General features: G+C 43.4%; 1 protein-coding gene across 2 annotated transcripts; it reads right to left on the reverse strand.

Moving 5' to 3' along the window:
- Nucleotides 1-1,777: 1,777 nt before the first annotated feature.
- On the reverse strand, nucleotides 1,778-6,240 carry LOC104609442 (bifunctional dihydrofolate reductase-thymidylate synthase-like). Of its 2 annotated transcripts, XM_088901480.1 has the most exons (8): nucleotides 5,046-6,234; nucleotides 4,364-4,763; nucleotides 4,221-4,265; nucleotides 3,892-3,957; nucleotides 3,583-3,702; nucleotides 3,334-3,457; nucleotides 2,463-2,569; nucleotides 1,811-2,293 (listed from the first exon to the last, which is right to left on the reverse strand). In XM_088901480.1, exons 1-8 carry the CDS (start codon nucleotides 5,447-5,449, stop codon nucleotides 2,183-2,185), a joined length of 1,377 nt encoding a protein of 458 aa, XP_088757606.1. In that variant the 5' UTR covers nucleotides 5,450-6,234; the 3' UTR covers nucleotides 1,811-2,182. The 2 variants fall into 2 exon arrangements, with proteins under 2 accessions (XP_088757607.1, XP_088757606.1); XM_088901481.1 differs by lacking the exon at nucleotides 2,463-2,569 and having other exon boundaries at nucleotides 1,778-2,293; nucleotides 5,046-6,240.
- Between the last annotated feature and the right edge of the window lie 21,592 nt (nucleotides 6,241-27,832).

Consider the following 27,832-nt stretch of genomic DNA (forward strand, 5'->3'; position numbering starts at 1 on the left):
CTTTCCTCTTGACCTCCCCTATGCTCACATTGTCTTGAAGAACAACTTCAATGCAAGCAAAATTATTAACCTGTTTGTATGTTATCATTCGGTGTTCTTGCCTTTTTAAATTTTCTGTCTTCTATTTGTGGGTCTTAGGGCTTGGTTTGTCTGGTTGAGAACAAGCTAGAATCTTTCGATGGGATTGGATTATATAATTCTGTTGTTGGCTTGATGATTATTTGTATTCCCTGAATACAAATCTACTCTTCTCTGTTCAGTGTTTGTTAGCATTGCACTTTCTCACCTTCTGCAATACTCAAATAATGTAATTTATCCAGATATTAGATCACCGGTCCCTCTAATGTCACCCTTCTTTCTCGTGAGCCATTGAAGAAAGACTACCCAGTTGACTGAGTTGCCAAACAAGATGGAAGAGACCTTCGTCCCTTTTCGCGGAATCAAGAATGACCTCTATGGAAGGTTGATGTGTTACAATCAAGAATGACCTCCTGAGCCATAGTGGTGTCAAGGCAGGCTTCAGGTATGTATTAGTCTCTGGTATAACGAAGCCTTTCATGATGTTATAATATGGTGGTGATTATTAGCTTGGTAACATTCTTCAACTTGTTTTAGGATTTGGCGCCCACCACGTGAATTAAACTAGTGTACGTCGCTCTTTGCCATGTTGCGATGGGGGGCTTTTGGTGATCTCGGGCGGGGGTGAGGTGGTGAGCAGTATCTGCAAGCATATATCGTGGCAATGCCAATAACGTAAAGATCATGAAAATGAAGAATCATGTTGTAACTCTGGAACCCATGAATCCCAAACTCGAAAGCTTTCAGAATTGCAAGGGTTCTTTTACACGAAAATCCTCGAAATCGCCGCAACTGGTTTCTCCTTTATTTCCAGGGAGCTCGAATCCAGTAACTGAACAAGAATTGGAACCACACCCTGTGCAACAGCGATCAGGACGTTCTTATCATCCTCATGGAGCAACCCAAGCAAGGAATCCATGGAAGCATTCTTAGACTAGCAAATTAGAGGGGCAGAGAGGAGGAAAGAGTGAGGAGAGACAAGACGATGAATAGGCAGCACTGTCAGTCTGGTTTTACCGGATGGTTGATAAAAAAAAAAAATTAGATGACACTTGAAGGGCATTTTTGTCTTTTTGCATGCCACTTAACAGCTGATTAACGCCGGGTATTAAATTGTCGCAAAATGAAAGTTCAGGTACTAGATTGTTGCATTTTAAAGTTAGGGTACTAAATTGGCACTCAGCCTAAAGTACAGGGTACCCATTGGAAATTTTCTCCTTTTTTTATCATATAAAATGAGATGCCATTGTATTTCCAAGAACATTGTTAGGATTACTACATTACCATAAAAAAGGAATTGGATGACAAAAACAAACCTGAAACATCAATAGGCTGTCAATGAACCAGATATTAGCCCAATCCAACCCAGTCCAATATGATGCAGATGGAACAGGTCCAATCCAATACAATGAATACTTTAGACCATTCTGGACTGGCCCAATTCAATGTTTGAACCGTCCAGTCTGTTTAAATTTGTTTTAATTTAGATTAGGTCCAACTCAAAACTAGTCCATTCACACTATACTTTTATGATTTTATCTTCTCTTAATGGACTGAATATTGGTTCAATCCAAACCAGTCCAACATAATCCATTACAGATGGACCAGGTCCAATCCTATAAATTATTTTGGATCATTAAATCTGGACTAATCCAATTTAATATATCTTATTGGCCCATCCAACCCCTTCAAACTGATTTTGTTTCGGACAGGTCCAACCCAAACCCCATCCATTGACACTCCTAAACATCAATCCCCTCGCAAAACTGAAAAACAGAAGGGCACAAGGCAACAAAACACCATTTTTATTAGAACATATTCATACAACAGAACAAATCCTTATTCACATGGCGGATAATGGTAGGATGGTTGGCTGAACCTAGAGCCTATCCTTTCTGGGGTGCTTCTGCCTGTTGAAGAAAGGGGTCATTGGCAATCCCCAATTGGCCCTGCGATTTCTTTTGCAAGAAGATGTACCTTCTTATGTTGAAATGCTTGGGAACAAACTAGTACAAATAGGACGTGAAGAAGTAAATTTCCTTAATCACATGGTATAGGTCCCAAAGCCCTCTTTCTAATACCAGATTTAGTGACATAGGTTTACCTATACAGCCATTTCCATCTCTATCTTTTGGTGAGGATCATAGTCCATGAGCTTGAAGTCAGTGACCACAAAGGAACCTATATCCTTCTTCTCAGGATTGATCTTCAAAATCTGCATTGCATTGAGAAACAGAACAAAAAAAGGAACTTACCATATTTAGAGCTTCTATACATGGGGATCCATATTCTATTTATAGAAATGGATACTTGAAAAATAAAATCAATAAGAAAAACGTAGTTTGTTAATTAATTTCATATTAAGCTTACTTGGTTCTACTTACTGGAAAATGTCTAGGAAGTCTCTTAAGTTGCTCTTGGAGAGGACTAATGTGAAATTTACAAACACGAGCATCCCCAATAACATGGAAGAAATCACCAGGGGCAAGTCCTGTACATTACCAAGAGAAAAGGCCTTGAAATATTAAAAGCCAATGCAAATTCTATGGTATCAATACAATTCCATGGTACCGGTGCCGCAAAACCATTTGAGGCTGTAGCTATTGCACCTAGGGGTGGCAATTTCTGACCCACCCCCTATGACTTACCAGCCAACCCACTTATAAACTACCTATTATCATAGCAGGTTGGGTACATTTGGGGCCCATTTGCTTTTCAAGGAAGTTGCTAACCCGTGTAAATGGATTTATCTCAGTAAGTGCATTTATCCATGTTCTTTTATTTCTCAGATAAATAAGACAATGACCGTTTTAGCCATAAAAACCATTATTAAAAGGAGAAATTTTGTTCCACCCAAGTGTTGGCAACTTTTCCCCTAGGTGGGAAAATCAGTTACCCACCTAGGAAATGGGCATCACTTACCCGTAATACCCAGGGAAAATAAATTTTCTGTGGATTCCACATAAATCTGGAAAAAGAACATAGGTATCTATCTTGGTACATGAATCAAAATCCCATTGACCAAGTTTCCCCCTCTCGAAATCCAAAAAACAGAGGCCCTTAAATGGTTTTGGGTCAGGTACTGTGGAATTTTTCAGCCCATGTCAAGTAGTCTTAGGTGCAACATTTCAACCCTGGATGTGCAACATTTATAGCCTTAGGGTTGTTCTCCTATACTGCAAGACTGCTTCTATATTATAGAATTGCTCTATATAAATAAGAAAACAGATTCTGGTGTTGAGAGTATAATCATACCACAAACATGTGCTACCATGCATGTCAAGGCAGCATAGGATGCAATAGTAAGCGGCACACCAAGAGTCATGTCAGCTGAGTGTTGGTACATTTGGCAGGACAGTTCCCCATTGGCTACATAAAACTGCAAATTGGGCAGGGGAATAAGAAAAAAAAAAGAAAGAAGGATGATAAATAACAGAAAAGAACATATCAAATGATAACAAAAGTGAAAAGAATTGAACACAGATGAATTAGTCTGCTGCTTACCTGTGCAAAGGTTTGGCAAGGTGGAAGTCCCATCAATTTGAGATCAGAAGGGCTCCAAGCTGAGAGAACAATTCGTCCATCATCTGGCTTATTCTTGACTTTTTCAATAACATCCACCAACTGGTCAAAGGAAGACTAATCAGAATGCTATTCTCTGAAACCATAGGGCATTGCTCATTTGGATGATATATAGATTTGGATATGAGATTGCTTGGAGAATTTGAACCAAATAGACCAGACCAGGCGAGGCTCATCAAAAAGTTCCAAAACAAAGTAAAATATGAGATTCCATGTGCTTCATGTCATTACCTTTGCATTTCTAGAACCATTGATGAACCGAAAAAGTTCTTCAGAAACATCTCCCCAGAACACTTTCTGTGGAACAATAAGAAAACATGTTGGCAATGGATTTTCATAAATTCCTGAAATATGTCGGAATGAATAAACACAGTTGAATGGCTAATCTAAAATATTAAGCATTTGAGGTGACCCCATGATGGGGATGAGATCTAATGGATCAATCTAACAGCCCTAGAGGAGATCAGCCCATATATATTGAAGATTGAACAAATCAGAAACTAAAAGTATGGTAAAATTATTACATTGGAAATGACTACCTTGGAAAAAATTGATCATACCTGAGTTGTAAGAAGAGGAAATGATTTGCGCAGGTTAAACCGCATCTGTGGAAACAAAGAAGAACAAGAAAAGAGAACTAAGAATCTCCACTATATATGAGCATTAGCAAGAAAAACAGAGAAACTGATGAGATTGGCATTACCTGGCAACCAAATTTGGAGAGAGTGAGAATCCCAGTCTTGTCATCCTTGTGATTCCCATTTGAAATTATATCTTGGACCAGTTTCAGATACATGTACTCCTCATGTCTATTAATGATCATTTCCGGAAGAAAGGAGAACTTTTCCCCAAATTTTAAATTGTCTGGACTACTACTGTCAAATGTTGTCCCATTGTTTAGAGCAAGAGCTTCCATTGCAGAACTCCTCATACGAACATAAGTTACAAAGGAGTATTTAATGTTGTTCTCTACCAATGGAAAAGATGAGTACCATGGCCGAAACACTGTGGGATCAATTGGAGGCATGAAGGTATCACATTCAATATTTGTCTCAATTTCTGTAATGTGAATGGCATTGCATCCAGGTGCACTAAGAGCTTCCCTGCAATAAGAATTATATCAACATCTTTCTAACTAGTACTAGAAACCCCCCCCCCCCCCCCCAAAACTCAACTCGTCTCAGCCTGTGAGTAATTGGATCTGATAACAGGTTAAATTAACAGTTGAGACTAGATTTGGTCACATTTTAGTCCTGAGACTACCCAAAGTTAGTTGATCCAAGTTGGAACATCCAAATTTCAAGCTGAATCCATGCTCTTAACAGCCAAAGTTTGTTTCCTAGATTATGATAATAAGCATGAGTAATATATAATTATATACCGACCTTAATATCTCATCACCTCCCGCAACAAAGACCTTCTCTATTGACAGACAATAAGGAGATGTTGCTAACAATTCCAAAGCTGAATCCATGCTTCCACACACTACAACATCTTTGGAAGTTCCAATACTAGAACTCACAGAACGAGTTAGGACTAAATTAAGGCGACCAGGTAGAGGACAATTCCATTGATCAAGAGCTAGCGCTTCCCATGAATTCCTACTCATTATCACTGCATTCCTTTTATCAGGGTCTGATGTAAATGTAGTGATCTCATGGAAGAATTTGACATCACTAGACAAGCTCCAAGGCAATTTCCCATCCTTCCCAATGCCCATACTTCGAGTTGCAGAAACAACAACTTGGTAAGTTCTTTTGGAAAGGCTTGTGATGGTGTCACCAGCCATGACTGTAAATCTATGCTGATTGAAAGCAAGCTTTTGATCAACATATTGTATGACTGCATTTCTCTGTGTTCAACTCAATAAAAGAATATAAAAAGCATCCAAGGAGCACATGGCTTTGAGTTATGAGAGTTAAAGTTGAAAACGTGGGTATTGTTCCACAGCTCCTCGAGATTGAAACCTCCAGCAGACCAATCTCACTTCCATGGCACTTTCTGGACGGCCCCAAATCATGGTCATTCTCCCCTCAAGACCTAATCTGAGCCCGATGTCAGACTCCTGTAGTAAAATTGCACCAGGGACAGCTTGGGTTTGGCAATTTTCCAGAATTTATATTAAAAACATAAATGTATAAAATGTAATTTTAATATACAAATGACAAGTTTTTTTATACATTTTTTGATTTTTAATTAAAAACGTAAGGCCCTTTTGAATTTGGCCCGCATGATGGCCTGACCATAATCCATTCAACTCGGCAAGAATGGCTGGAAAAGTTGGGAACAGTACTTCGTTGGAATCTGAAAATTAATATAAATATTTCTTTGTCAAACAGAAGATTGTGAAACACTCAAACCTCGCTATATGCTTATATACAAACCCTAGAGGACCCGGACTTCATCAATTTCAAAAGTCATAATGATTTTTTATGGGTAGTAAAAGTTGTAATCAATTAAACTAACCAGGAAAATACAGCCACCGATGGAACACAGGAAGAAAAAAAACAGCAGCACAAAAACCTACTACAAAGCACTAGAAAAAAAAAACAACAGCAGAACTAGAAGAGGTGAGAGCAGAGTTCTGTAAATAAGTTACCAGGAGCAACCACGCTGGAACACTATTGACGGAAGACCCTGACTCAAAAGGGCCTTGATGAGCTACTCTGTGGGCAACTTTGTTTGCTTCCCTACTGACCCAAGTAAAGGAAGCATCCATACTTTGGCTAAGAAATAAGGTGTCTTTTAAACTAAACTTACAATCCTTAGGACAGCCAACACCCTTCTTCAAAATGGAGAGGATGATCACCTGTTTACAATCACTTTCAATCTCTACTTGAGAGAAGCCTCGACTCTTTGCAAGATTAATGGCTTCCAGAATTGCTAAAGCTTCTGAATGAGCTAGAGAAGAAGCTTGTGAAGGACCATAGCTGACAGTTAAGCAAAAACCAAAACCATCATGACCTATAACACCAAGAGCTGCTTGCTGCTGCTCAGAGACAAAAGCTCCTCCATCCACGTTCAGCTTGATACAACGGCTATGACAACTGATGAAGGAGAATTTGGCCCGACCTGATGACAGGGGGACACGTGGACGTGACCCCGCATAAGCGACAACTCGACATGGTCAGATCGGCACGTGGACATGACTCAACTCGAGTGACAGCTCAGCATGAATCAACTCGCTACAAAGCGAGCTCGGGTAAGCTGGTACCTCGAACTAAGATCACTTCGAGCTAAGATCGTCTTGGCACCAGATCGCGACAAACAAGTTCATTATAGATCGTGCCCGGACCAATGGATCACCTCGGTCCAAGGGCACTTCGGCATTCATGTCAGAGCAGACCTAAGGAGCACAAGCTCGAGGAGCTCGCTACCAGTCAGCTCGCCATCGAACAACTCGATATCCTATAGGCGACTCGCCTACCGTTCAGACCTCCGAATGGAAACCTCGAGGAGCACACCACAGTACTCTGTATCCTACAGGGTCGTACTCGTAACGGTCACATTAATTCACCAACTCCCCGGTTCTGATGGGAAGGGACAGTATTTCCGTTTGACGGCTTGTGACAGTATTACCGTTTGACAGCGTATGACAGTATTACCGTTGGACAGCGTTTCGCCCACCTAACACGCAAGAAAGTCCCATCACAGCTGGGATCCGATAACTGTTCCGCCAACCCGCATGGACCCCAGTATATAAAGACTCCGCCCCCCCAGGGCAAGGTACGTTCTATTATTATTGTTGTGTGTGTAATCTTCACTCTCTAAGCTCTCTCACTGTTATCATCTTCAAGCTCTCTACTATCACTATGCACTAACTTAGCCATCGGAGTACCCTCGCCGGGTAAGCCAGCCCAAGATCTCTGACTCATCTCTTTTAGGAACCCAGTTCTCATCGTCGCTGGTAGCCAGGTCATATCCAGCAGGGAGTGGCCGGATTACGCCACATCAATTGGCGTCGTCTGTGGGAAATTGTTACTAAAAGCCTTTTTATCTCCATTTCAAAAACCCCAAACTCAAAATCAAACATATGGCTTCTTCCAGCAACGCCAGAGAGCACAGAGGAGCAAACGTCTCCGGGGGACAACCTCAGTACCCAACTATCTGTGTAGGCCAGTTCACCATACCGCTCCCCGCGGATGGGATCCCAACACCTGTCGTACCTTAACCAATTGAGCCTGTGAATGCCCCATTTCCCCCTGTAGTGGGGGCAACCTCTATTGAACCATCCATAGTCCCCCCAGGAGTAGGACAAAGCCAACTAAGCGACCTGGTATACTGCGTATGGGCTATCCAAGCCCAAATGCAGCAGGTCCAGCAGTTCCAGCAGTACCAACAACAAGTTCTGCACCACATGTACCAGCAGCAGTTCCCACTGTTGCAGTAGAACTAACAACCTACCCCACCTCAGTGTCCAATCACCTAGAGCAAGCCTTACCGCCAAAACAGTCGTCCTGGCCGGGAAGAGATCTCCCAGGTCTCATCTCGCGGTAGGAGAGAAAGACAAGTCCCCCCCATTTTTCAACAGGTAAGCAGGTCAAAAGACACTCAGCCCACCAAAATCAGTTCACCTTGACCTTTGTGACCTGAAGGCGCTCTCACAAGAAACCGGTTCAAGGTCTTAGCTGAGGACTCCAGGCGAGACACTTTGGTCCGTAGTAGCCAACAGTCTGAGTCACTTCCGACCAAAGTGCCATCTGATAGTGCGGAGGTTAGCAACACCGCTGTGAAACTAGTCGAGCAGCGGCGAAGGAGGCATGCTGGAGCACCCCGAGCGGTAAATCCTGGCCAGCTCGCACGATCTAGCCGACCTGAGCAGTCTAAAGGTAAAATGGAGGTGAGCTCGGGAGTCACAAAAACCGCTCCCCTCCTCTCCGTACCCTCTCCACTATCCCCGATGCCAACGAACTTCAGGGTCCCCCCTGGACAAGTATGACGGGTCTTTCGACCCAAACGACCATGTAGATTCCTTTCAGTCCCAGATGCATCTCGCTGGGGCTGACGAAGCTTGCATTTGCATCGCCTTCTCCACAACTTTCAAAGGGGTAGTCCGCACTTGGTATAGAAACATTGTGCCCTGGATGGTTAAAAGTTGGGCGTAGCTCGTACAGTTGTTCACCTCGCATTTCATTACTAGTAAGAAGTGCCCGAGGTCGCAAGAAAGCCTTCTCAGTATAGTCCAACGGGAAGGGGAGTCGATTCGAATCTACATCAAACGCTTCAATGACACTTGCCTACTAATCCCAGACTTAGACCCGGCCGTGACACTCGCAACAGCAAAAAAGGGGATCATTCACCAAGAATTCAAGTGGCATGTGGTGGCGAACAAACCCAAAGACATCACAAAATTCCTGAAGCTCGTCGATCAGTTCATCGGGACTGAGGAAGAAATGAACCAACGGACTGAAGCCCCAGCAGATAAAAGAAAGAGGGAGGACCACAGCTCGAACAACGGTGGCGGAAAGAGAAAGAAAAGCAAGTCCCCCACCAGGGGAGGGAATAGGTCGGATTTTCACCCCCGAGCTCCCCCGGTTGAAAGAACGAGCTTCACAACCCTCAACGGAAAGTGAGGGGAAATTCTCATGGCAATTAAGGACGCTTCCTTTGCGAAGTGGCCACCTCGGTTGAGAAGCAACCCGACCCATAGAAATAAAAATGTATATTGTCATTTTCACAGAGACCATGGTCATAGCACCGAAAACTATAAGAACCTCCGCGACGAGATTGAAGAGCTCATCCGTCGCGTGTACCTAAAAAACTTTGTATAGAAAAATAATAAAGGCCAGACAAATCAGTGAGGGGAGCAAAAGAAAGACACTCCCAAGTCCAGCAACAAGACGAGTGAACAGAGACAACTGCCTGAAGAAAGACCAGTTCGTGGGATAATCAATATGGTCACCGGCGGATCGGTTGTCACGGATTGTTCCACAACAGCAGGAAAGACTTCGGTCCACGAGCTAGATCGCGAAGAGCAGAACCCTCCAAAGCGGCTGCGGCCTGAGGACCCTATATTCTTCACCGAGGACGACACGCGCGGGATTCAATACCCCCATGACAACGCACTGGTCATAAGAATGAAGATCAACGACTTCGAAGTTAGGTGCATCCTAATAGATTCAAGGAGTTCGGCCGATATCCTGTTCAAAGGCACCTTCAACAAGCTACAACTCTGGGGAAGTGACCTCCAGCCCGCAAGTACTCCCTTAGTAGGCTTCAGCGGAGAAGAAGTCATGCCTCTCGAGTGAATCTCTTTACCCGTGGAGGTCGGTACGTGGCCCAACATCGTGAGGTTTGAGCATGCATTCCTAGTAGTTGCAACGCCTTCCCCAACATCGTGGTATCTACTTACTACCTAGCCATGAAGTTCCCCACAGACTTCGGGGTAGGGGTAGCTCGGGGCGACCAACTCGAGTCCCGGAAGTGTTACGTTGCCGCTCTCAAAGGGAAGGCCAAGCTAGCAGATGACCTCGAGTTAGAGCGACCAGTGGAGTAATTCAAGGAGCGAGCCACGCCAACCGAAGGGACGATCCACATCCCGACCTCAGCGGAAGATCCAGCCAGAACTCTCTAGACCAGAGCTGCGATCGAAGAGCCTCTCCGCTCCCGACTGGTAAGTTTTCTACTCAAGAATTTATATGTGTTTGCCTGGTCTGCGGTAGAAATGCTCGGTATAGATGCTAAGGTTATAACTCAGGTTGAACACTGATCCTTTAGTCAGGGCAGTTAGTCAGAAAAAACGCAACCTAGCCCTGGAGCGTTGGAGGATAGTCAATGAGGAGGTTGGGAAACTCCTCGCAGCCAACTTCATCAGGGAGGTCCACTACCCGAGCTGGGTGGCTGACCCCGTTCTGGTAAAAAAGGCCAACGGTAAATGGCACATGTGCGTCGATTACACCGACCTGAATCGAACTTGCTCGAAGGATTGTTTACCTCTCCCTAAGATCGACCGTCTAGTGGACACGACCTCAGGGCACGAGTTGCTGAGTTTTCTGGACGCATACTCGGGCTATAACTAGATCAAGATGGACCCTGCCGACGATGAAAAAACAGCATTCGTAACCGAACTAGGATTGTATTGTTACAAGGTTATGCCCTTCAGGCTAAAAAATGCCGGGGCAACCTTTTAAAGACTTGTCAACAAACTTTTTGAGTCATTGATCGGCAATAAGGTTGAATGCTATGTAGACGACATGGTCGTCAAAACTCAATTTTCAGACTATTTAATAAGTGACTTGCAATGTGTTTTTGAAATTCTGCACAAGTATAGTATGAAGTTAAACCCAAGTAAGTGTGTCTTTGGTGTCACCTCGGGCAAATTCCTGGGTTACATAGTTAACCGGCGTGGAATCAAGGCAAACCCCGAAAAAATCAAGGCTATCCTATAAATGAAGCCACCTTGCAAGTTGAAAGAGGTTCAAAGGCTGAATGGCCGCATGGTTGCCTTAAGCCGCTTCATGTCCAAGTCGGCAAATCGCTACCTGCCCTTTTTTAAGGCAATGAAGAAAAGTAAAAACTTTGAATGGACTAAAGAGTGCCAGCTCGCCTTCGACGAGCTAAAGAAGTACCTAGTTAGTATCCCGGTTCTAACCTGACCCAAGGAGGGCGATGTTTTAAAGTTGTACCTCTCCGCGAGTGATGAGGTGGTCAGCTCGGTACTGATAAAAGAAGTAGTTCGGGTCCAACGACCTATCTACTATGTGAGTAAAGTTTTGCAAGATGCAGAAACCAGGTACCCAGAGATCGAGAAGTTGGCGTACGCACTGGTCACGGCGGCTCGGAAGCTTCGCCCATATTTCCAAGCCCACACTGTCATAGTCCTCACAAACAAACCTCTGAGGCAAATCTTACTCAAGGCCAAGGTATCTGGCAGACTAACGAAGTGGGCCATCGAACTCAGCGAATATAACCTCTAGTACGAGCCTCAAACGGTGATTAAGGCCCAAGCCTTAGCTGACTTTGTAGCAGAATGTACCTTCATCACCGCAGCCCCCGAACTGACGGAGCTCGAACACAAAGAGGTGGCTTCAACCAGTACAACACCGGTCTCGATTGAAGCAAGGCCAACTTGGGACGAGGAGCCCAGGATCCTCCATGTAGACAGCTTATCCAATCAACAAGGAAGCGGAGCAGGCGCTGTTCTACATGGACAAAGCGGGGTGAAACTGGAGTACGCACTTCGGTTCGAGTTTGTGACATCCAATAACGAAGCAGAGTATGAAGCACTACTAGTCGAGCTCACATTGGTGAAAGAGGTACCAGCAAAGCACATCATCGTCTACAATGATTCCCAGCTCGTGGTCAACCAGGTCACCGGAGATTACGAAGCCCACGACCCCACCATGGCCACTTATTTGGCCAAGGTCAGGGAAGTTCTACAAAGCTTCCAGTCATACTTCATTAGGCAGATTCCAAGGTCCGAGAACGCTGAGGCCTATGCCCTGTCCCGGTTAGCCAGCACAAGCAGCAACACCATGAAGACCGTGCACACAGAGAGCCTGCCCCGGCCCAGCATTCTCGAGGGGGGGGGGCAGAAGATGTTGCTCCCGTTGCACAAATAGAGTCGAGCTGGATTGACCCACTCACGAGCTACCTATTTCGCGGAACTCGATCTACAGATCGCAACGCAGCCAGAAGGGTAGAACGACAGGCAGCCAAGTACGTCATGATAGACGGACGATTGTACCGAACATCCTACACGCTCCCCTACTTGCGTTGTTTGTGACCTTCAGAGGTTGATCTCGTCTTCCACGACACCCATGAAAGCCTATGCGGCGGACACTTGGGGGCAGGGCTCTCGCCCAGAAAGCACTACGACAAGGATACTACTGGCCCACGATGAAGGCGGACGCACTCGAGCTCGTCAAGAAATGCAACAAATGTTAGAGGTACGCCAACATCCATCACCAACCTGTTGCCGATCTGAAGTATCTCACCAGCCCATGGCCCTTTGCACAGTGGGGGATCGACCTCCTTGGACCATTCCCGCCAGCGACAGGGCAAAGGAAATTCTTAGTAGTAGTAGTAGATTACTTTACAAAGTGGGTAGAAGCAGAACCCCTAGCAACAATCACAGCTTGAACTGTGCAGAACATCTTTTGGAAGAACATAGTGTGTCGCTTTGGACTGCCTTGAGTGCTCATTTCTGACAATGGTAAGCAGTTCGAAGACATCAAGTTCCAGAACTGGTGTGCTGAGATGGGGATACAATAGAACTTCACTTCGGTAGCACACCCCCAGGCGAACGAGCAGACAGAAGTCACGAACAGAGCCATACTCCGCGGACTGAAAGCCTGCTTATCCCAAGCTAAGGGGCTATGGGTAGAAGAGCTGCCCAGTGTACTATGGGCTTACCGAACTACCGTCAAGGCCGCCACGGAAGAAGCCCCCTTCAACCTCACCTATGGCATGGAAGCGGTGATCCCAGCCGAAATCGAGGTACCTACATTACGCCTGGAAGCCTATGACAATGAAGGAAACGGTGACTTACTCCACACCAACCTCAACCTAGTAGAAGAGGTACGAGATCCCGCATACTTCCGGACCGCAGCCTACCAACAAAGAGTAGCTCTGTATTATAATGCCCGAGTCAAGAAGCGACACTTCCGTGTAGGGGACCTAGTCCTCTAGAGAGTTATGATACCTGAGCCCAGTGTAGATAAGCTCAGACCAAACTGGGAGGGTTCCTACTGAGTGAAGCGAATATTCGGGGAAGGTACGTACGAGCTCGAAACCCTAGAAAGAGAGCGAGTACCTCGGGCATGGAACATTAGCAATCTAAGGCGATACTACCTCTGATTACAAACTGAAAAAGCACCAGCCCCAGAAAAAAGCAAGCTCTAACTCTTAGATTGTGATTCTAGCTCGCAGTCTACTATGAGAGTACAAACTTAGCCATCGGAGTGACCTCACCGGGTTGGCCACCCCGGGTCCTCTGACATTTAGTTCCTTACAGGTCTCCAAGGAAAAACAAAACTTAGGAGCAGACTACGGGTCCCTCCCAAAGCCTAAGGGCCAATACTGCTGAAAGACCCAGTTGCCACTTCGGCGTAGGCAAAACTTAGGAGCGGACTACGGGTCCCTCCCAAAGCCTAAGGGCCAATACTGCTGAAAGACCTAGTTGCCACTTCGGTGTGGGCAAAATTTAGTAGCGGACTACGGGTCCCTCCCAAAGCCTAAGGGCCAATATTGCTGAAAGACCCAGTTGCCACTTTGGCGTGCGCAAAACTTAGGAGCGGACTACGTGTCCCTCCCAAAGCCTAAGGGCCAATATTGTTGAAAGACCCAGTTGCCACTTTGGCATGGGCAAAACTTAGGAGCAGACTATGGGTCCCTCCCGAAGCCTAAGGGCCACAAGAAGACCTAGTTGCCACTTCAGCATGGGCGAAGTTCAAGAGCAGACTATGAGTCCCTTCTGAAGCCTAAGGGCTGAAGATGTCGAACTGACAAGGACCTAGGCGCTGCATAAGACCTGGTTACTTCGCTGGCATAAGCAAGCTACTTCTAACACCAAAGGTAAAGACAGCTCGGGTATAAACCCTACGATGTCTATTTCACCTCGGTTACCCTTACTCGTTGCCAAGCTCGGTAACTCAATAGTTTGGGGTAACCTGCGTAGTTTAGAGCAAACGTGATTTATTCTTTCGATAATCCCTACTCATTGCCAACTCAGTAGCTCGGGTAACCTATATTTTAAATTGCCCAGCTCGGAACTCACTCACACTTAGAATTATTTTTCACTCAGAATTACTTAGAAAATTGTATATTTCATTAGTAAGAAAAGGTTCAAGTACAAGAATTTTACTAAAACCCGAGCTCAACGGCTCGGGAGAATGCATCCACAGTTCAAAGAAGAAAAAGATGAAGAACAAGAAGTCATCACACAGAAGGGTCCACCACTTCGATATCTTCATCACTCTCCTCCCCTGGAGAGTCGGGCTCCTCATCCGCCGCCTTGGCCACCTCAGGGTCTAAGCCTGTCATCGAAATGCCGTCGAGGTCGAGGTCGGGGAACTTATGCTGAACCAAGTACCGGCACAGCTTGAATCCAGATCGGTAGAAGTCCGATCCGTATTCGACCTGCAGGGCCTCAAACTCCGAAGACTCCTTAAAACTTTCGACGGCCTTGTTCCTTTCTTCCGCGATGGAGGCCTCAAGATTCACGATCTCTCGCTCAAGCCGTGCCTTCTCCTCAATCAGCAAGGAGATCTGCCCTTCCTGGGTCAAGATTAGCTTCTTCTGGGCCTTAACCCCCTTCTTCGCTCTGAGCACCTCGCCTCGAGTCTGGTCTAGCTCACGGTGGAGTCTCTGCACCTCCGCCCTAGCATCGCAAGCTTCCTTTATACGGATCGACAACTGGCAGGCCAGTAGAGTTAGCCTATCAAAAGGAAACTAGAGTCAAAAAAAAAGAGGGGGAAGAGAAAAACGGGACGCTTACCACCATGCTGTGACTGCCGACTAGTCCCAAAAGCTAGCTGGGTGACATCTCTGCCCACTTCACGATTTCATCTTGAAAGACGACACCCTAGCTCTTGCACATGGCCAGCACGTGGTCCGTGATACTTTCTTTCACGACCGGAAGATAATCCTCCGGAGCAATATCCGCCCCTACGGGCGCAGACAAACTTTCTGGCTCCTGGGGGCGAGTTCCCTTGTGGTGAACCTCGTCCATGACCGCCTCGGGGGCAGCAGATCGAGCCTCTTCCTGGGGAGGCGTAGTGGAGGCTGGCTCCACGATTTCAACTTCGGGAGAGAGATCGGCCTCTTGGTGCGATCTCTTCGCGGTCTTCTTCTTTCCCTGGGAGCTCCTCAAAAGACTCTCTGTGTTGACCGGAATGGTAGCTACAAAAAACAAAAAGTGAGATTAGCCACGAACTAATCAGGACCTTAAAAAGGCAAAAAATCCCAAGGCAACCTACCAGGACTCAAGCCGGCCTATACAAACTTGTCTTTAGCAAGGTAGTTCGAGCAGAGGAAGTCGAGCTCCGCCCAAGACTTGAGCGTCAACCTTGTCTTTAGGCCTAGTCTAACACCAGGAACCTGAATCGCCGGCCTCCAATGGGTTGGGAAAGGCCACCCCTTGGGGCTACAGACCATGAAGTAATCATGTTTCCAGGGTGGGATCTTGTTGGGGAGTTCGTGCAGCAGATTATAGCCTGGGCGAGGAGGCAGGTAATAGGTTCTTCTATGCTCGGGAAGAGCACAGGAAGAGTTTTTCTTTATTGACAAAATGGTGGAAAAGATATCGAGGTCAAGGGGAAGACAATACTCATGAAAAAGCAAAATGGTCCCTACTACGTTGCGAATGGAGTTCGGGTGTAACTGGTCTATGGTAATGTCAAAAGACTTCAGGACCTCTACGATTAAGGGATGCAAAGGAAGGCAGAGGCCAGATACGAGCTGCTCTTCAAAAATCACGATCTCGTTATGATCATGTTCCCAGGGGAAATTACCCAAGGGGAGACTGTAGGAGAATTCTCTCAGAAGGTTATACTGGCATACTAAGGCCTGAAGACGGTCCAAGGTCATTGTTGAAGGGCCAAAGTGGTCCGACACCCGACCTTGGTGAGAAGTGGATGCTTGACTACTCGAGGCTCCTCGAGCCTCCCGGGGTGCCTGTACCTCGGGAAGGTGACGGATTGCCTCTGAACCCAGAGTAGCCTCGTCCTGGCTAACGACCTAGGCCAAGGTACCCGTAGAAGACTATCAAAGCTAGAGGAAGACATAAAACTGAACAGAACTAAAAAGAGGAGGGAAGGGAGACTCACCAAAGAGTGACGACTGGATTAAAAGGAAATGGCGAACTAGAAAACTCGAGCTAAAGAAGCTAAGTGCGACCTCTGATTGAATATTAGTAAGCTTGTGGCGAAGGAAATGAGTCTCGGGTACCCTATTTATAGCCACTGTATCGAAGAAGCAACGGTCGAGATCAAAGCAATCCGACGGCTCCTAAGAAAACCGGCTACACGACCCTCGAGATCGAAATTAGTTTAGCACATTTTTTGGCATCTACAGAGCCTATAGGTCGCTTAACGTCTGCACGTGAACCGCACACGATCCATCTGATAGAGCATCTAAACGTCGAGCCAAATCCACTTGGTGCATCGTGAACTCCTCGAACGAGGTCAAGACCCCTTGCTCGAGGAGTGGGGGCAATTGATGAAGGAGAATTTGGCCCGACCCCAGGACACGGGGACACGTGGACGTGACCCCTGCATAAGCGACAACTCGACATGGTCAGATCGGCACGTGGACGTGACAGCTCAGCATGAATCAGCTTGCTACAAAGCGAGCTCGGGTAAGCTGGTACCCCGAACTAAGATCACTTCAAGCTAAGATCGTCTCGACACCAGATCGTGACAAACAAGTTCATTACAGATCGTGCCTGGACCGATGGATCACCTCAGTCCAAGGGCACTTCGGCATTCGTGTCAGAGCAGACCTAAGGAGCACAAGCTCGAGGAGCTCGCTACCAGTCAGCTCGCCATCGAACAGCTCGATATCCTGTAGGCGACTCGCCTACCGTTCAGACCTCCGAATGGCAACCTCGATGAGCACACCACAATACTCTGTATCCTACAGGGCCGTACCTCGTAACGGTCACACTAGTTCACCAACTCCCCGGTTCTGACGGGAAGGGATAGTATTACCGTTTGACGGCGTGTGACAGTATTACCGTTTGACAGCGTATGACAGTATTACCGTTGGACGGCGTTTCGCCCACCTAACACGCAAGCAAGTCCCGTCATAGCTAGGATCCGATAACTATTCCGCCAACCCGCATGGACCCCAGTATATAAAGACTCCACCCCCCAAGGGGCGAGGTACGTTCTATTATTATTGTTGTGTGTGTAATCTTCACTCTCTAAACTCTCTCACTGTTATCATCTTCAAGCTCTCTACTATTACTGTGCTCTAACTTAGCCATCGGAGTATCTCGCCGGGTAAGCCACCCCGGTTCAGGAACGTAGTTCTCATCGTCACTGGTAGCCAGGTCATATCCAGCAGGGAGTAACCGGATTACGCCACATAACAACCCTTACAAGACCATCCTCACATCGTGTTCCCATGAATAAAAATGAGGATTAACAGCTATGACAACCCTTGTGTTACGCGAAAAAGGCACTTTCGCCGATGAAAAGGCCAATTTAGACATATACTTAAAAAAAATAAAGGCCAATTTGGACCTATACTTGAAAAAATGACAATGGTGAGCAAATTGATGTAATTATGAATAAAAAAATAAAAAATGTTATATGTCATCGTTAATTCAAAAATAATATATGAGTGGGTCACGCTTAAATTTTCCACTCAAAATTTTCTCATTAATAGGTGAGTCCCTCTCTCTTTCTCAGCCGAATCTCTATCCCTTGTCTTCTCCCTCCTTTCCACCTGCCACTGTCGTTGTAACTCTCAGCATCGGTGGGTGATCCTCCTCATTGAGAACAAAGAAATCATTTCTCTCAACCGAACAAAACATATAAAACATTACCAAGTAAAAAACAAGACTTGCTGTTTCTTCAGTCACATTGTTCACCCACTATACTTGTAAGCAGCAATTGTTCTGAGAGCATACATCACAGTTCTCATAAAATACAAGTACCCTATTATAAGGATATAAAATTTTCGGAAAAGAGTCAACTTGGCCAAATGCCTCGTAGTCTTGACATCAGTCTTGGATGTCTCCCTCAACGACCCGGTTGACCACATAATTGGGAAGATAATGGCACAACAACAGATGATATCAACTAACAAGAACACCTGATTCCAAGTTACCCAATCCTTAATCATATTGGTCCCGTCTCCCCAATCACAACAAAAGCCAAATTTGCAAGAACCTGAAGTGGGATCACAATCATCAAAACCTTCTTCTCCCTTTCTTGTCTTTGTTGGGATGGCACAACGAATGATATAATCTGTTTGTGCATAAAAAGAAACAGATAGCAAGAAAGCCAAAGAAAGAAAGAATAGATGAAGTGATCATTACCCAAAGTATGTGTAGGCATAATGATCTGCTTCATATTTGCTAAAGTCCAAGCTCACAATAAAGGAATCAAAACGCTTATACCAACACCTTGGCGCCTACTTCAAACCATAAAGCGATTTGGTCACTCAACAAACCAGATCCTTTTTGTCGTCCTCGACAAAGCCTTCAAGTTTAGTACTACAAATCTCTTCTTCAAGATTACCATGCAAACGCGACAATCTTAACATCTAACTGCTCCAACTCCAAATTAAGTACTACAGCCATACTCAATACAATACGAATAGTACTTAATCGAACAACAAGAGAATATTTTGTTGAAGTCAATACCTGATTTTTAAGCATATCCTTTTACAACTAGTCGAGCTTTGTATCTTTCAACATTTCCACTAGTGTCCTTTTTGAGTTTGTACACCCATTTACAACCAATGGCCTTTTGATCCTTAGGTAATTTGACTAATTCTCAAGTTTTGTTTTTCTTCAAAGCTTTCATTTCTTCCTCCATAGCCATTTGCCAATGACGAGCATTTGGACATTTGCATGCTTCTTGGTACGAACAAGGATCATGCACTTTTGTTATGCAAGCATAAGTTGTTACATAATCTTGAAGCCAAACAAGTGGTCTTGTAGCTCTCCTCGATCGACTTTGCTCATCGTGAGTTTCTCCTTCAAAATTTTCAACGTATTCTTCATCATTTTCATCAACAGTTACATCAATTTGTTGTTCCTGGATCTTTTGAAAAGATTCCTCTTCAACTTTCTCTATTGTCTTAGAACTTGATTCTTTCTGCATTGAATCTACATTAAAAACAACATCTCAACTAATAACTATCTTATGGGCAGTAGGATCCCACAATCTCTACCCTTTTGTACCTTCTGCATAGCTAAGAAAAAGACATTTTTTGGACTTTGCATATAGCTTAATCCTCTGCTCCTTAGGAATCCAAACATAAGCATCACAACCAAAGGTACGTAGGAAAGAATAATCAACCAGATTTCCTAACCATACATCTTTTGGAATTTTGCAATCAAGTACCGTAGTGGGAGAGCGATTTACTAGATAACATGTTGTATTGATTGTTTCTAGCCAAAAGCACTGCTTCAGCCCAGCTGCACTTAACATGCTTCTAGCTCGATCCATAAGTGTACGGTTCATCCGTTCAACAACTCCGTTTTGTTGTGGAGTTCGAGGAACCATATACTGTCTCGAAATGTCGTGCTCACTACAAAAATCTTTAAATTCGTGTGAGGTATATTCCTTCTCATTATTGCTTATCAAACACTTAATTATTTTCCCTTTCTAATTTTCAACTAGAGCTTTGAATTTCTTAAAATAGAAAAATGTATCAGTCTTCCTTCAGAGCATCTACACCCATACTTTCTTGGAGAAATTATCAATAAAGGAGACAAAGAACAAAGAACATCCAAGAGATTTCGTAGTAGCTTCCCACGTATCAAAGTGTATTAGATCTAATACCTCTCTACTTCTAGCTTTAGACTTGAAAAAACTAGCTCTATGGTGTTTCCCAAATAAACAATCTTCACAGAAATTCAAATCAGTAGATTTTAAACCGGGAAGTAAATTTTGATTAAGAAGTACCTTTAGTCCTTGCTTGCTCATATGACCCAAACGTCTATACCAAATTATGACGGAATCGGTCACATCATTTACAACAATGGCATTACATAAATCTCATACCATCATTGCATCACCTGAAGAACTCTCACCAACTTTCCTACGAGATTCTTCCGTAAATAACATAGAAATAGTAGATTCTAATGACAGATCTTTAGTATTGCCCAAATTCATGATCAAACTATCCCAAGAATCTAACATAGAGTAAAGCAAAAGACTAACATTTTCTTCATCATCAATACGTACCTCAACAGCTACTAATTTTCTTACTAGTGTTGAACTCATTCAAGTGTTCTTGCAAAGAGGCTCCATCCTTTATCCTTAGGTTGTAGAGTTGTCACTAGAGAAATATTCTGTTGGACATTGATTTCCCCTCGTAGAGAGTCTACAACTTGTCCCATAAACCTTTGGTAGTGGTTTCCTCGAACATGTTGAATAGAACTTAATCTTCTAAAGAAAGAAGAATATCAACCATGGTTATCTGGTTTTTCTTCTCAAAATCTTCCTCTTTCATATCAGCAGACTTCTTCTCTTTTCCTTCTAAGGCTATTTCACAATCTTCTTTCACCAACACATATGCATCTTCAGCTTCTAGACTGCATAGTTGGATCCGTTGAATTTTGGTATATTATACTGGGTAGAGCTTGAACTTGCCATATCCAACACGTGCAATAATAGAACAATAAATACACATTTTGGTAGAACCCTAGAACAGAACTGTGATGCTTTGATACCAATTGTTGGAATGGCACGGCGGATGATATAATCTATATGTGCACAGAAAGAAACAAATAGCAAGAAAGCGAAAAAAAAAAGAAGAGAGAACACCAGATTTAACGTGGTTTGGCCAAATTGCCTACGTCCATGGGCAACAGCTCGGAGTTTTCTTCTTCACTATAAGCAAGAGAAAATACAATCCTAAAATGACCTCACCAGAATCTCGCTCGTACCCAACACCACACTCCTCTCAACACACTGTATATAATATATACAATGAAATGAAATGGAATGAAAACAGCAGAGGAGGGAAGCCCTATTTATATCTGTAAAGAGGGGTATAATGGAAATTTTTAAAAAACTGTCTTCACCGCTAGGCAATCTCAAACGGTGAACTCACTCGGTGGGCCACCGATTTTAATATGGTGGGCTCAATCGATGGGCCACCGTTTTGCTAAATCGGTGAGCCACCGACTGGCCCACCTATTGCACTTTAACAATCTTCAAGAACGACCACCTCGTGCTAACCAAGATAATGATAGTGAAAAGAAACACAACCCTAACAAATTGGAACAAATAGAACAGAACATCCCACCCATGGGTGGTACCGATGACCTTGGCATAGTGCTTATCCGTAGTGGCGCAGGTCAAATTCAAGGACTTAACAAGGAGCAAGCCGACCATCAAGTGATGAATCTAGTGGGCTGAGAGCTTGTTCGTGTAGCAAATGTAGATCCAAAACACTAAGAAGGCTGAGTAGGACAGGGAGAAGAAGAGAGCATGGGGAGATGGGTCTGGCCTTCGAAGAGGTAGTCTTTGATGTCATTGTCAATTCATCTTTATTCATCTGTAGGGGTCGGTTTATTTTTAAGCTTAGGATCATATGAATAAAGACTACCCATTATCTACACTCATGACTCCTTGCCATCTGTACTCTTCGAATGCTAATCTGCTGGTATACTGATTTACTTGAATTTTCATGATGGACATTTGTTGTTACTCGTTAGTTAATGCTTTATGCCTTCTTTTATGAGAAAAAAATGAAAGAATATTATAAAAGCTCAAGGAATAAAAAAAGGGGTAGTGAAATCTTGGCGATTGAATAGAAAATTGCTATTTTGAAAACCTTGGGGATTTTTTTTAATAATTATTAATTAAGCATGAAATTCATATTTGGCAAAACAATCCTAAATTAGCAAAGATTATATTCATAATTCAGCAAAATAAAAGTAAAACAAATTATTCATCAAATTTTATTTTTTATTAATTTATTAGTTAAATTTACGTTTTTAAAAAGTAGGATTTATTTAACAAACAACTTTCATTAAAAATGACTATTAATCTGGGAAGAAATTCATAATTAGCAAAAATTATATTCACAATTCAGTAAAAGCTAGATTGTAATATTCCCTGATTTTTCATAATTGATAATATTTGGTAGTATTTTTCAGCAATTGAACGCTATACTATTATCGTAGCATTGAAAAATATAATTGCGTTTTAATGTCTTCAGCCATTCAATAATTTTAATATTTTATGCTCAAATTTTAATACCTTTTAACTCTTAACTACTAAATTTAATTCATAAATTAGAATTTTCAGCAATACCGAGAGTTATAATATTACTAAAGATGATTGTTGAATTCTCGAAACAAAAATAACTAAAATCTTGAAATTGCTGACAACTACCAAGTTCACTTTTTTTGAAACCTGAAAATTGTGAAGACGCAAATAATAATTAAAAAAAAGAGATAATTGTGTCAAAATACCACTTGAATTTTCAGAATTAATGAGTTTTGGCATCCATTTGATCTTATTATTAGACTTCAAAACTTCATTTTATCCATATAATCTAGTGAAATTGTCGTTGATGTTATTCTGTTCTATTTATGTAATTAAGTGAAATACCTATCCAACCTTATTGTTCGATTCTGAAATGTCGTTTCATTTATGTAATTTAGTGAAGCTTTTGTTTGTTAGACTCTGAAAAGTTGTTTTACCTATTTGATTATTTTGCTTATTGATATTTAAATTATGATCTATTATTGTGACCTGTTAATATTTAATCTTTCAAATTTTTGTTGACAATATGCCCAAAATTAGTGACTCTATACTATTATCTGCTTGTAACTCTAATGGGTGGATCTAACCCAAATCCAACTTTGGCTAATTTAAAACCAAACTATTAATTCAATCAACCTAGTTAGTGTAGTCTATTGATACATGCTGTTATGTACTTTGTTTTGCTCTTCCATCTAACAGAAATTATCATTTTTTTTTACCATTGTAACCACTAACGGAAACTATCATTTTTGTTTTTTGAATATGTTTTTCATATTAGCATATGGTGGCTAGGAATTTACATGAAGATAAAAAATCAGTTTTGAGGTTTTATACTAGAATCACCGTCACTAGAAATTCCACTTTCGGTGGATTGTTACGTTAGGGCATTTTATTTTTTATAACTTGTTTTCCAGATTTGAAACCATTTCTTCGAAACAGCGTAATTTAGGTTTTATCCCTAAGTTTTCTAACTAAGAGTTTGTTTTCTGGATAACCCCTAAAACACACTATTTTGGCATGGTGTCTCTGTCACATAGTTATTTTCAAAACGTACTTTCAATATTGACTCTTAAAATATATTATTTGGTTTTAAAGTTGTGCCTTACCGTATTTATCGAGAATATGTTTTCAAGTAAGACCTTTTTTTTACTCCATAGTGAAGATATGACTTTGAATCGATTTGTGAATTTTGAAATGAATTTTAAACAAGTGATTACCCATTTTATCACATATCTTGTGATTCACTAGTATGCTTCTTGCAGCCTTACATAAAAAATTATGATAAGCAGCACAACCCATTCATTGCAAGCCCTAGACACCCTAAGCACCTCAACAATAAGCCCCGGCCCCCCAAGCATCTTCACAAAGCCTTGGACACCCCGGGCATCTCAGCAATAAGCCCCCCCCCCCCCAAGCATCTTCACAAAGCCCTGGACACCCGAGCATCTCAGCAATAAGCCCGCCCCCCCAGGCATCTTCACAAAGCCCTGGACACTCAAGGCACCTCAGCAATAAGCCCCGGCCCCCCAGGCATCTTCACAAAGTCCTGGACACCCCGGGCATCTCAGCAATAAGCCCCGGCCACCCAGGCATTACATAAAAAATTATGATAAGCAGCACAACCCATTCATTGCAAGCCCTAGACACCCTAAGCACCTCAACAATAAGCCCCGGCCCCCCAAGCATCTTCACAAAGCCTTGGACACCCCGGGCATCTCAGCAATAAGCCCCCCCCCCCCCCAAGCATCTTCACAAAGCCCTGGACACCCGAGCATCTCAGCAATAAGCCCGCCCCCCCAGGCATCTTCACAAAGCCCTGGACACTCAGGGCACCTCAGCAATAAGCCCCGGCCCCCCAGGCATCTTCACAAAGTCTTGGACACCCCGGGCATCTCAGCAATAAGCCCCGGCCACCCAGGCATCAAGCCTTGGACACCCTAGGCATTTCAGCAATAAGCCCCGACCCCCCAGGCATCTTCACAAAGCCCTGTACACCCTAGGCATCTCAACAATAAGCCCCGACCCCCCAAGAATCTTCACAAATCCCTAGACACCCTGGGCATCTCAACAATAAGCCCCGACCCCCAGGCATCTTCACAAAGCCCTAGACACCCCGGGCATCTTAGCAATAAGCCCTGGCACCCCAGGCATCTTTACAAAGCCTTGGACACCCCGAGCATCTCAGCAATAAGCCCCGACACCCCAAGCACAGAAAGCCCTAGCAAACCCAAGCACAGATAAAGCCCTGGCAACCCCAGGCACAGATAAAGCCTGGCAACCCCAAGCACAGACAAGCCTTGGAAACCCCAGGCACAGATAAAGCCCTGGCAACCCCAGGCACAACCACACCTCCATGTAACCGTTGGGAGGCTTTGTCGACATCAGGTATGATTCTTGTCCAATTTATAAATGTAGATACTTTGTCTAAACTTAGAAATGCAATGGTTCAAAGGGGGGACAAACTCCACCCATCTCGCACAACTGACAACAATACTTTGCTAAAGAACAACACTAATTCTGACCATCGCTACCTTTCTCCTACAGGAAGGTTCAAGTTTCCCTCTCATATGCTAACCAAAAATCTTACCCCGAAAGGCAACAAAGGTCTGATGCTCATAGTCAACCTTTGGGGTAGTCGCTTCCCAAACAGGGTTGTGATGAAACCCTAACTTCTACTAACTGTTTATATTTATATTAACCGAACTCCAACTGTATCGCCCGTGGAGGGCCCTCATCGATCTCAGACACGACAACGTTGTGATATTGGGACATCTCTCTATGAGCACGTTAAATATTTACTCATTTTACATAACTTTATCACACATAATAGTACCTCATATATTGGCATAACATTGCTCGATCTGCAATAAAGTTCACTATGTCTGTGCCAATACTTAATTACGATAGAGTCCAATGGGCTCTCAACCCAAAAATACTTAATCCTGTCACCTTGACATTTCCTACAAAACCGCGAAGCACTTTTCAATATTATCAAATGCTCGCAACTTTCTTTCTCAACAACGTTTAACACTTGCGCTAAGCCTCCAAACTAGCAAGCACGCACGATTTCTTTTTATATTAGTTCGCAATTAATTGTTAATTACACTCGTAATGGTGTTCCATTGCGATTAACTCCTGTAATACTTACGAAAAGTACTTATTTGCGGTGGAGTGCACAAAATGACCAACTTTAAATGATTTAATTACCATTCAACATTTACGCTATTACAAGTCGCGACAAAAATTCACAAGCCACACGAATTTCTCGATATAAGACATTTTATCAAGACACAAGGGGGCTATGCCCACCAAAGCAGTAACGGGATCACCCCTAGCCACTCCCTCCCTTCCTACCAATGGCCAAGGGGGCTAAAATCCAAAAGCACCACACGAACCCGACCATAGCTAGAAAAAAAAAAGGCAATACATATTGCAATCCCATACGATCTCTCGCTATCCCCCTCCCCTATCAATGGCCATGGGGAGCTAAAATACATAAATTCATCACTAGCTTTCCTGTTGCTAGGAAGGAGCATTACGCACAGTAATTCCCTATGCCTTTTGCTAATTTCCTTCCCGTCAACGGTTAGGAGGGCTAAAACACACAAACAAGGCGTAACATTGATCATTGACAAGAAGGAAATCACCAAAAGATAAGGGGGCTAAACCGTGGAATGTAGGGAGTCCCCATCGCAGACACAAGGCGCATCTCACTTACACAATCACAAAATAAGGCAAATTTCAAGACCCAACGCATGCAAACCAACTCACCCCAAGATCTAAAAACAAATACGAAGGCAAGTGCTTATCGATAAGCTCCCACTTACCAATAAGCAAGGGGGCTAATATAGATACATAGTGGCCACTAAGACCCTCAGAGTACAAAAGGTGTTAAACCAACATTACATGAGCGCTTGCGATGAATCCAGAATCCATCGCACGATTGCAATGAGTTCATCGCAGATCCGCGATATGATGAACTCATACCCAAGACAGGTCGCGATGAACTTCGGCTAGCGCAAAACTGTGATAAAGCTAAGATGCACGCAATTGCGATGAACCACAAACACATACGGATTTGCGATGAACCCGAACACGCGTAAAGATGTGATGAACCCAACACCATTACAGAACTGCGAAATCATGATAAAATGGGAATAGATATTGTTATGTCTTTAAGTTACGCATGCGAGTTTAATGAAAGTACGCCTGCCAAATGATGACGTCACCTGTGCTACGTCAGTATAATAGGGTCACATATGGAGAGAATTCGGAAGGGATAAGATTCTCTAATAATAATCCTTTAATATTCAAACAAAAGGAAATATCTCATTTCCTAACAGAAAATATCCTCTTTCCTAACAAGAAAGAACTTCTTCCTTGATAACCTTAACTTCCTATAAAAGGGAGAGAGCAATTCTTCCCCAGGGGGACAACACAATATAACCCTGACCTAGGGTTTCTCAAGGGGGTTCTTTTCTCTCTCTCTCCTCTTTTCTTCTCTCTTCTCTACCTCCTCTCTCATTCCCGTCGCCATCTCTGGACCTTTGGAAACTGATCGAATGCCAAGAGTCTATGGTGAAAACACTAGGAAAAAAAATTACTTTTTTCATAATCACATTAACAGAATCCCTCATTCATTCACACTAACACTTGAGAATTGCAAATAACCACAAGCTCTTATAAACTCCAACTACTTCATGATCAAGAGAGAAGAAAGAAGAAAAGAAGCTTCTTAGTTCTCTACTCCACACTTGGATTCTAGCTCTCTCAAGAAGATCAAGCTACTACAAGAAGGTCCTTCTTAGAGAAGCATCTTTCGCACCTAATCAAGAATGAATCCTGGAGTGAAGATATCCACATCAACTCTTTAGAAGCTCCAAATTGAAGAAATATACATCAACACTTTGAGAAGCACAAGAAACATACCATCGGCCCTCATTTTCATCGAATTCAACCATTAATTAGAGGTTGCTCATGTCATCAAGCCTAATCAAAGAGAGTTAATTCCCTTATATTTTTCTTTATTACAAATTTATTTTGTAATTTGTCTACATATGTTGTGTCAATCAAAATACACGAAATTTGTATTGACAAATTTCTAGCATGCCTTTAAATTGTTTGGCCAAAATTATGGGCTTAATTTACATGGTAGCCCTCCCAAATATAATGGGCCTTTAAGGGCCCAAGGCCCAAGCCTACATAAATATGACCCATAGCCCAAGAATCCAAGTGTACCAAGTCCAATTAGGCCCATGTACCATTGTAATAGA

The sequence above is a fragment of the Nelumbo nucifera genome, chromosome 3, assembly GCF_055504915.1.
Source record: "Nelumbo nucifera cultivar China Antique chromosome 3, China Antique-T2T, whole genome shotgun sequence".
Taxonomy (NCBI): Eukaryota; Viridiplantae; Streptophyta; class Magnoliopsida; order Proteales; family Nelumbonaceae; genus Nelumbo; species Nelumbo nucifera.